The following is an 11,114-nucleotide window of genomic DNA, read 5'->3' on the forward strand; positions in this document are numbered from 1 at the left end:
CGAGTAGCCTCACACCCCCACCGCTCCACCTCTCTGGACGCATCTCCTCAGCTCCAAAATGGCGTGAATGAAACCCGCTCGATGGAGCTATTGGGTGGATTAAACAAGGCAGTGAGTGCACAGCTTCCAGCTCCTGGCCTCTCCTCCTCTCCTTGCTGCCTCTGCTGCTTCGGCCCCTGATATGGCTGTCCTCACCCTTGACCAGTTACCGCAAGTGCCCCCACACATTTCTCTGCCCCAAGTGGAGGGGAAGACGCCCTCCCAATCAATGACTCCTTCAGCCCGCCAGCGCTAGCCTGACCGCTGTGGGACCCTGGCCTCCTGACCATAAAGGTAGACAGCAGACATTTTACAGTGCATTCACCAGGCTGGTTCATTTTCCTCCTGGCACAGGGAGAAATCCATTTCCCCATACCACCACCACCCCCGCCCCCGCCCCTTGCATCTAAGCAGGGTCATGTGACTCATTCTGGCCCCAGAGCATGAGCAGGAGTTACATTAGCCACTCCCACTTCTGACTCACCAACATTCCCTCCCTTTCCAGGGAAAACTTGGAGGGTGGCAGGATGGCCGCCTGGAAGGAGCCCCGGTGACCAACTACATCAGGCTTTGGCATGGCTGAGCAGCGACGCTCCCAAGATTGCAGGGTTCGCTCACTACAGCATGGGAGCCCAGACCCCCCAACTCCATTGGATAGCCTGACACTCACAAAGGGCACCGCTTCTAAACCAGGACTCATGATATTTACCTCTCCCCATCTCAGGGCCAGTCCCTCACTCTCCAGACTCCTCCTCTGTAGGAAGTGGGGGGGTCAGTCTCCCCTCCCCCCACCCCCTGCAAGAATGTTGGCTTCTAGTGTTCTCAGGCACATTCACAGTCTCTCCTGGGGCATCTGTCCCTCTCGTGCAAACTGGCTCCTTGCGCCCAGCATGGCCTTCTGGAGCTCCCCAGTGGAGTACTTAGATCAGACTGTACCCAGATATCCACCGCACCTCCGTGGTCTGGGCCTCAGTCTCCCCACATACACCGTAAGAACTCAGAAGCCTTTCCTCCTCTGACATTTGCAAGCCCAGGGAAACACTTCTGACTGGCCCATGGCTGACAGCACCCTGGCCGGGCCTCCAGCCTCCATGTGACCCATAAACTCTCTTAACTGAGCAAACACATTTTATGGGGCCTGGGGACACTTCCTGGTGGCCCATTCCCATCCTCCCTTGTCCTGCTCCCCAGCATGGCACCTCCCCAGGGCCCTGCTTACCATCCTTCAGCAACACAACACGCTGCCTCAGGGCCCCCTCCCCCAACACCTGCATCACTGCCTCAGGGTCCCCTCCCCCAACACCTGCATCGCCAGGCTTGAGGAGGGTGGAGAGTTTCTTCTCTTATCAGCTGTTTTACTGCCCCCTCCTCCCTGGTTACACAGAAATTGGGAGTAGAATTCCCAGGAAGGACAGATGGGTGCCTTGTCAGCTCCCAGCCAACAGTTTACGGGACAGACAGAAAGCGTTCCCTCCGTGCTGTCTCCGGAGACAGGGAAGGGGCATGTAAGTCAGGAAAAAGCAGAAAGGACATCGAAAGGAAGGGAGAGGCACCCTGGGCCAGGAGCCTCTGGAGAGGCTTGCAAAGTGAGGCCAGGGAGGGAGTGGAAGGAAGGCCAGAGACCCCTGCATTCAGTCCAGATCCGTCCCAGAGAGCCAGCCTGCGGTGGTCCAGACATCCCCTTCCTAAGCCTCCACCTGCCGGACAGAAGCACAGATGTGCCAGAAAGCCTATTCTGGAGTCCAGAAGCAGCAGAACTAGAAGTCCAAGAGGGTTCCTGGGAATACCTCTCAAGCTGTAGGGTGGCCTGGATCTGAGTTGGCCACCTGGGGCCCAACGGTGGCACTCCAGCCTGCCAGAGGCTGCCCAGAGCCGGCAGGAAAGGGCCAGAAGCCAGAGAAAAGGCAAAGGTGGACACATTGCCTCTGGGTCGTTGGGAGCTGGATCCACCTTCCTTCTAGCTTTTTGCCTTACTCCCCACTGACGGGGACCTCAGGGACCCTGACCCAGCCTGGGGATTTTGAAAGCGACCACCCCAGAGAAGACCTTTTGCAGTACAACTGAACCCAGCCTGGCAAGGGTGACTCCTTTGACATCAAGCCTGCGGGAGCTCTGGGCCCACGGGCATGGGGTACAGCCTGTTCCAGCTCTCCCAATGTGACCTGCCTCCTTGATCCCAGGGGTGTTTGAAAGGAGCCCGTGGAAGTCCCCATGGAGACAGAATCGTGCTTGGATCATCTGACCTGAGGAGCCCCGTCCTCCATCTCTGCTTGCCCTTTTGATTATTACAGGAGTTTCAGGGGAGGAAGTACGCCACCCTCCACCATTGTCGCCCTGGACGCACACAAGGTCCCCTTCTGTCCCTCTGCCTCTCACAGAGTGCGCCAAGGCTAGCCCTGTCCTCTGCGGGGTATGGAGAGGAAGAACTCAGGGCGCTGTGGGGCCCCAAAGAAGCTGGGGCTGTCCTTCTCCATCGAGGAGATCTTAAAGAGGCCCACAGAGAAAAGCCATGTGGTCAGGCCGGAAGGGGCAGGTGGACAGGGCACCAGACAAGCAGCAGCTCCAAGCTCCGGGCCGGAGGGGCCCCTGAAGGCCCAGCCCCAGGGTAAGTGTCTTCTGGTCATTTCTTTTCCATTCCCAGGTCCCCAAGAGCCAGCAGGGCTAAGGCAGAGCAAAAGCTGCTCCGTATCAATAGAAGAGAGGACCCCAAAATTCCAAGAGAGGTCAGATGTTGGGCCTTAAATACCCTTCTGCCTCGCCAGGACTGAGGTTTTCCAGATGTAGACGCCAAGGAAGGCTCCATTCGTTGCAGGATGCAGGGACGTGGGGCTTGTTCCTGCAAGCAGGCCACAGCTGAGAATGCCAGGTCCCATTTACCTCTACAGCATTTCCGCTGCAGCGGCTGCTGCCCTAGAGTCCCCTCTTTCGTTTCAGTAGAAACGCACGATTATCATCACTTGACAGGTGAGGAAACTCACCTGTGAAAAGGAAGAGGTGGATGGTGTCTGTCCCCAGGCTACGCAGCCAGTGAGCGGAAGATCTGAGAGCAGGAACCGGTCGGTCATGGCTGTCCCCAACACCTGCTCAGTCTGACACGTTGTTCTTTGTAAGCAGAGTTCAGCCGATGTGTCTTTCCGTGGCTGAAGCTTAGCCTGGGATCTGCCCATCCTGATCACCGTCCCAGGTCAGCGGCCCACCCCAGGGCATGTCCCCCAAACCACAATGACAGGGCAGATCTCAAAGCCCTTCTTGAGAGCCGGTTTGAGGAAGGGCATTGAGGTGGACACATGCACCTGCTGGGGGTCAGGAATGCTCCGGGTCACTCTCCAGCCTACCCTGCTTTGTGACCTCAGTAAAGTCCCTTCCACTCTGGCCTCAGCCTTACCCTCCAGAAACCAGTTGAGTGAGGGAAGAGAGAGGGAGCCAGGGATGTCACAAGGGTCTGCTGGAGCCTGGTAGTTGGTGACACTGGAGTATCTCACTCACGAGCTTCCCAGTTCTTTTCTCTTTCTACCCTCTTAATCCAAGGAAAGGCCCAAAGGGCAGCTCAGAGGAGCCCACAGTGCCTTTTCCTACCATCACCGAGCCCTGCTGTCTCACCCAAGTTCAGCCTCCCAAAAGGGGCTTGTGCTCAACCTCAGGCAAGGAGAAGACCCTGGAGGGCTGCCCGTCCCTGGGGAAGCTGGTGGGTTTCCCCGGGCTGAGTCAATCAATAAGAGAGAGTCCCCAGGTTCCTTTCCGGAAGCTCACTAAAATCTTCCAGTGAACTCAATGAGCATTAGAAACAGTTCTGGGAGTCTAACCTAAGTCTGGCTTGCTGCAGCCACATAAAATCCACCACTGCCCTCTCTGTCCTAATGAGAGGAAAAGATAAGTGGGGGAGGGGAGAGAGGGAGGAGAGGCCAGATCCCCCCTCTCAGAGCAGCTTCCCTCCCCCTGGCCTGATAATGGCTGATGGCAAAAAGGGACCCACTCCTTCTAAACCTCCCCTTGAAGATGCCGGCATGCCCCATGTCAGCTATCCTGTTGGACCCAGAGCAGACCCTCTAGTAAGGGTTTGCCAAGATAGCAGTCGTCACAAGAGTAGTGCCCTATGGCCCTCACGGCACTCCCCTCCCTGTCCCCCATGGAATTGCCACAGTTGTGAGGCCCACCTTACAGATGATAGAACGATAAAGAGAAGTCACCTGCACAAGTGACCTGATTAGTTAGCAACAGAATTGCACCCTGGTGGCCTGAGACCATCCAATCTAGATCATTCCTGAATGTGGCTTAAATCTATACATCTCCCGCTACACTGGCATCGAGCATCTCCAAAAGACTAGAGAAGGTCCCTCTGGTGGTTTTGGAAACGAGTTTGAGAACTACACAGACTGAGATTATTTACGTCAAGAGTTCTGTAAGGATTCCTACGTGCACCTTCTACTCACAACACAGGATACCGGTCATCCGTTTATGGTCATGCTGTGAGGTTTCCTGTTAAAATGGATTTATTTGTGTAGGTAAAACAAAAAGCCTATGTGGGAAAATGCTTGACAAATAATAATACAGACAGGATGCCAACATGTCAGAAACTACAAAAGTAACTTGGAGAAATTGCAAACGAGCTGGAGTCTGTGAGAGGTTAGGCCAGGAGGATGGGGAGCTGGGACTCCAGGAGTCTGGCCTCCGAGCCCCCGGCTGGTGCTAATTCACAGGAGGACCTCAGGCAAGCTGTTCCCCTTCCTGAGTCTCCATTTCCCTATCTGTAACGTGGAAGAGCAGGATTAGAATGTTCTTAAGATCCCTCCCAGCTCCGACGTGTGTGATGACCGATGCCTCCACAAACTGGTCACTAGAAAGCCCCGGTGGTGTCACCTGGGGTCATTTTCTGTGGCAGAAGCTTCCTCCCTGCAGAGGGGAGTGGCGGGGGTGGGGGGTGTCCATGCCAGGCGGGAGCAGGGTAACCAGGCGGGCAAGAGGGCAAATGGCCTCGGCAGCCTCCGCCTCTCCCGCCTTCACAGGGCACCGTCCCCACCGGGTGCTTGTCGCTGCTGCTAATGCCTCTCCGCCTCTCTGTCCTGCTTTCCCTCCAGCACGCGGGAGCCCTCAGATAATGGAAGGCACCGGAGATGGTGCATCCACGGCCCCCCACCCCAGTAATAAAAACACAGAAATAAGCTTAACACTTAAAGGGGTTCACAGAGTGACTCATGGACGTGGCCTGGCAAGCATGACCTCTCTGTCCCAGATACCCAGACAGCTTGGAAACATGCAGCACTACAGTCCCAACATCCCCAGACTCTGCCTCTGGGTCTAGCGTGGTGCCCGGGAATCTGCATTCTTTTTTTTTTAATGCTTTTTTATTTTTGAGAGAGAGAGAGAGACAGAGCCTGAGTAGGGGAGGGGCAGAGAGAGACAGAGACACTAAATCTGAAACAGGCTCCGGGCAGAGCCCGACATGGGGCTCGAACTCGTGAGCCATGAGATCGTGACCTGAGCCAAAGTTGGAGGCTCAACTGACTGAGCCACCCAGGCGCCCCCCACCCCCGCCCTTTTTTTTAAATGTTTATTTATTTTTTGAGAGACAGGGCGGAGGGGCGGGGCGAGGGGCAGAACAGGAATCTACATTCTAAAGTTTATTTACTTTTTTGAGAGACAGTGTGTGCACATGCCAGTGGGGGAGGGGCAGAGAAAAAAGGAGCGAGAGAATCCCAAGCAGGCTCTGTGCTGTCAGCGCAGAATCTGACGCAGGACCCGATCCCACGAACTGTGAGATCATGACCTGAGCTGAAATCAAGAGTAGGACACTCAACAGACCGAGCCACCCAGGTGCCCCGGGAATCCTCATTCTAGCAAGCTCTCCCAAATGACTCTGATGTAGGTGGTCCAAGGACCACTCTTCGAGGAGGCTGAGGCCCAGGGACGCAAAATGGCTTGTTCAAGCTACAAAGCCAATATGTTATGTGCAAGCACGGGGCCGGCTCAGACATCCAGGCCGGGGCCAGTGCTCTGCCTCCCGCTCCTCTCATGGCAGCGACCCTCATAAACTCGGGCTCAGACCCTCCCCGGTCTCAAGCCAACGGAAATATCCCGGAGGGTCTCCCTACTTGAAAGAATGCTGAGCCCATCTGCCTGCTCACTCCGGAAAGAGACTGGCCCCCTGAAGCCCAGGACCCTCCAAAGTCAAGAGGGGCCCAGGCAGCAGGAAACCACTTTGTACTAGAAGCTCAGACTCAGGGAAGAGAGAGGTCATCTATGCCACTGATGACCCTTTGTAGGGAGACTGTGATGCCCCGGAGCAAAGGGAAAAAGAAGGTAAGGAAGAGGCCACCCCAGTGGGTAACCAGTGCCAGGCTTCCAGCCTGGCGTCTGGGAGAAGGGGGACACAGCTTTGTCCCCATCCAGTCACTTGGTGGCCGACTGCTGAGTGCTTACTCTGGGCCAGGCTGGGGACTGGAGAGTGAACAAGGCCAGCTCTGGTGACCGTGCCCCTGCAGCGGGGGTAGGATCCGCAGCTGGAGAGTCCTGGTGACACTCCCTCGGGGCAGCGCTTCTGTGGCGGATCTGGCCGGGGGCAGGTGGAATCCTCGGGATGCGAGGGAACCCTAGAGCAGCGGTCAGCAAAGGGCCACTTGGACTCCGCCCTCACAGCTAAATAGAAGACAATGTGTGAATGAGTGGGTATGTTGGTGTTCCCACACAACTTTATAAAGCCAGGCAGAGGGCCAGATTGGCTATAGTTTGTCAGACCCAGTCTGTGACATTCAAAGTCCTTTGCAGACTCTGGTGCCTAAGCTCAGTCTCTCCTGCCCTTCCCCCACCCGCTCAGCCCCACTCCCCTCCCTGCCCTCTACCCTCCAGGCACATAATCTTTCCTGCCCTTTAAATGTCTCCAAACCTTGGGGAGCCTGGGTGGCTTAAACTCCCAACTCCCGACTTCCTTCCGGGCTCAGGTGACAATCTCACAACTCACGGGTTCGAGCCCCGCATCGGCTCTGTGCTGACAGCTCGGAGCCTGGAGCCTGCTTCCGATTCTGTGTCTCCTTCTCTCTCTGCCCCTCCCCACTTGCAATCTGCCCCACCCCTCTCTCTCTCAAAAATAAATAAATGTAAAAAAAAAATGTAAATGTCTCCAAACCTTTGCCCTTCAGAAGCCACAGCTCCTCCTCCGCGTCTACCTCCTTTTCCTCTTCTTTCTGTTCCCCTCCCTGCCCTCTTCCTCGCCAGGTCCTGTTGTAACAAATTGCCATAAAATGAGTGGCTTAAAACAACAGAAACTGATTCTTACAGTGCTGGAGGTCAAAAGTCTGAAGGAGCCCCTGGTTTTCCTCTCTCTCTTCTCTCTTCCCTGTCTCCCTCCTCCCCCTCCTCTTCCCCCTCTCCCCACCCCTCCCTGCATCTCCCCCCACCAATGCCTGGAACCCGAGGCAACTGGCAGTGCTCCGCCCCTGGTCCTGGGAATTAGGAATCCTGGCTGGGACTGTGGTCAGCCCTGCGGGTGTCTCATCGGCCTCATCGCAGCTCATCATGAGCTGCTCCCAGACAGGTAGACCTAGAGACTCCCATCAGAGCAGACAGCAGTGGGGCAGGAGCCCAGAGCTAAAAGCTTGGATGTCCCCAGGATAAGTGTGGTTTTGGTCTCTCTCTGCCGGAACCCCCCTCTCAGTCCCTGCCTCCAGAGCCACAGCCTAACAAGACCCTGGAGACATTCCCATAGGGCACCTGGAGGCTGATTCTAGAATCAAGAACCTGGCTGAATCTTAAACCCTGTGGGAGTTCAAGGAAGAACAAGGCTTGGTCACAGCTTACAGAAAAGCATTGTCTCTCTGGAGCCTCCCCCCCTCCAAAAAGCAGACCGGAAGGAAAGGATTTGAGCACAAGTGGTTTATTTGGGACATGCACAGACACCAGCACGGAGGTAGTGAAATAACACAAGGAAGGGAGGGCGGTGATCAAAGGGTGTGTGATTAAGCCAGTGGCCACTGTGGGAAACTGAAGTTTAAATCCTTTAGGAAATGAAGCAAATATACTCCTCAGAATTATCTGGGCTTTTTAGCTCAGAAATACATATCCTGGCAGTAGGGCATTGATCTGGAGCACAGAAAGGTCTGAGGGATACAAGCAGGGCATTGACAACATTACTATAATAATAGGGCCCAGACTATCAGAGCCAGGAGAAATCAGAGGAGACAGAGGGCACAGAAAACATTGGTCGTCATTTAAATTTGATTTATCCATTGTATTCCTCATCCGGGCACGCAACAAAGAGCCACCGAAATCGACTGAGTGGCAGGCATATCTATGGCGGCAAAACGAATTATCCCAAAACTCAGTGGCTTCAAATAACAATTAACATGAATTGTCTGACTCAGATTCTGTGGATCCGGAATTTGGGAGTGACTTCACTGAGTAACTCTGGCTCTGGGTCCTTCGTGGGACTGCAGTTAAGATGTTGTGTGGGGCAGTCACCTGAGGGCTGGATCAGAATAAAAGATTGGCTTCCAAGGTAGTCACTCCGTGGCTGGTGAGTTGGTGACAGTTCAGCTGGCTGAGGAGGAGACCTCAGTTTCTCCCCACGCAGGGCTCTCCCCGTGCCACTAGAGTGTCCTCACAAGATGGCGGTGGCTTCTCTCAGAGCGAGCAATCCAAAAGGGAGAGAGTCAAGTGGAAGCTGCATCCTTTTATGACCCATCATGAGAAACCTCCTAGCCGCATTCCCACAGCATTCCATTGGCTCTGTGAGTCGTTGAGTTGGGCCACACTCAAGGAGGAAAGAATTCCAAGCGAGAAGCGTCCAAGAATTTGCACACCTACCTTAGCTGGGAGTGGGGACAATGTGGGAACAAAACATTAAGCTCGGCCTCTGCCCTCACGTAGCATCTAGTGTAGCAGGGGCAACAAACAGCCATCCGATAATCACAAGTGAAAGTTCAATGACAACTGTGGTCAAGTGCCGGGGAGAAGGTGACATGGTAGAGGGCCTATGTCAAGAAAGGTTTGGTCTGCCAGCGAGGGCTTCCAGAGGACATCATGGTTGAGCTGCAGTCCGAAGGCTGAGTGGGGAGAAATGTGGATCCCCCCAACTCCATGCAGAGAAAACACCAAAGACAGGGACTTGTTCAAGGGAGGCAAGATGAGGTCTGAAAGCAAGAAAGGAGCCAAGCCGCACCGGGCCATACGGGGCATGGTGGGGATTCTTATTTTTGCTTTGAATCCGAAAAAGAATGAAGAGGCATTCTAGGGTCTTAGTCAGGAAAAGGTGCAATGACCAATAGTCATGAGAACTCTTGGGTTCCAACAGACAAAGACCATCTCAGGTTAGCTGAAACAGAAAAGGAAATGAGTTGCCTTGGAGAACATGAAACAGTCTTCTCAAACCAAGCTACGGGAAGGGCAGGATCATAAGCAGGCATCAGCCATAATGGGAGCCAGAATCAACACCATCAGGTCTCTCCAGCTGCCTCTGTCTGCATGCGGCTAAACTTTCCTCCCTCCAGATGACTCCCAATAACACCAAGGTTTCCATCACCCTCCAGGAACTTCTCTCAAGCTCTCTAAAGTCCCAAGTCCAAGAGCCCCAGAGGAGGGACCTGTTGGCCAAGCCTGAGTGAGATGCCCACTCCCAAACCCGTCAACCACGGCCAGAGGGGGATGTGTGGGGGCCCCGCCGGGAGTCTTCTTCGTGCTGGTCCTCTTCTTCTCTCACACTGTTCCATGCTGGGATGATGGCTTCTGATTTCAGGGTCCTTCTAAGTCTTCTTTGGTATCTTCAGTCTCCAGATATGGAAATGTCAAAGCGTTTGCTTTGTTTTCCGTTGTTTCATCAAAGGTGTGTCCCTAATGAGGCTCACTTCCCCAGGTGTTCTGCATAACCAGCTGTTAACCTGGCAGTTGTTAAGCCATTTGGGGGCCAGAAACAGCTCTTCCCCCTGTTTACAGGGCTTTGGATACCTCTAATCTAAGCACTCTGCATGCCTGCGCTTGGGTTGGCCACAAAGAGAACGGGTAACTTCCTCCTCAATTCCAGGCAGGAAGGAAACTATATATGGATTCCCCCATCGCCCAGGAACCAGTTCTGTGACACTTCCTGTGTCACACCATGAAACGTCCTCCAGATTCATACCCTGTGGTGTCTGTTCCCACAAGTGTAGACTGGAGAGGAATAGGGGCAGGACAGGAGAACACACATGCATACACTCTAAAAGCCCGTGAAATGAGGAAAGCCTGGGTGGCTCAGTGGGTTGAGCATCTGACTCTTGGGCTCTGCTCAGGTCGTAACCTCACAGTTGGTGGGACAGAGCCCTGCATCAGGCCCACATCGGGCTCCATGCACTGACAGTACAGACCCTGCTGGGGATTTGCTCTCTGCCTCTCCCCTGCGCTCTCTCTTTCTCTCTCTCAAAACAAATAAACTTTAAAAATAAATAAGTGAAATCAGCCCCTGTCCCAGTTCTCTGTGCCCACCCCACCCCACGCCCCATGTTTTGGCCTCACCAGACCTACACATGCGGTCACGAGACTCACGTTGTCACAACATAGATAGAGCACGGGAACCTGACAAAGTGTTCCAAGAACACAGAGGAGGGGAATAATGAACTGTGTTTGAGACCCTCCAGGAAGGCTTCAGAGAGGAGGTGTCCTCTGAGGTGGAGCCAGGCAGAGAAGGGGAGAGGACCAGGCACACAGAAGCATGTGCAGGGATGCCCTGAGGGATAAAAAGGCATATTCCTTTCGAGCCACAAAGAAATCCAGTGTGGCTGGGCATCTAAAACTCCCGGAGCAGTGGAAGGGATGAGTGAAATGAGGAGACTGAAGGTCAATTGCACTAAGCCAAGACCTTTGGCCTTTATTTATGCACATCAGCATTTTTAAAACCCGCGTTTGGGGGAACTGCAGGCTTCCACAAGGATGCACGGCCGGAGCTGCGGGGGACGAAGGGGAGACTGAGCAAGCTTCCCTCCAGGGCCCCCTGCACGTCAGTAAGAGAGCTCCACCATTATTTGTTTTGTGGGGCTCCACATACAATTCCCTTTAAACAAAGGGTACACCTGCTATTAGAAAAAGAAAAAAGATATACAAACAAAAAGTGGGGG

At 54.3% G+C, this 11,114-nt stretch overlaps 1 protein-coding gene across 1 annotated transcript in view; it reads left to right on the plus strand.

Annotated features, from left to right (window-relative positions):
- Positions 1 to 929: 929 nt before the first annotated feature.
- The window catches only part of ISX (intestine specific homeobox), a 22,293-nt gene continuing 12,108 nt past the window's right edge, over positions 930 to 11,114 (plus strand). Inside the window, exons 1-2 of the mRNA XM_049626723.1 lie at positions 930 to 971; positions 2,434 to 2,644. Of these exons, the coding sequence (XP_049482680.1) occupies positions 930 to 971; positions 2,434 to 2,644 (253 nt within the window). The remainder of the gene's footprint in view (positions 972 to 2,433; positions 2,645 to 11,114) is intronic.

The sequence above is a fragment of the Panthera uncia genome, chromosome B4, assembly GCF_023721935.1.
Source record: "Panthera uncia isolate 11264 chromosome B4, Puncia_PCG_1.0, whole genome shotgun sequence".
In the NCBI taxonomy this organism is placed as follows: domain Eukaryota; kingdom Metazoa; phylum Chordata; class Mammalia; order Carnivora; family Felidae; genus Panthera; species Panthera uncia.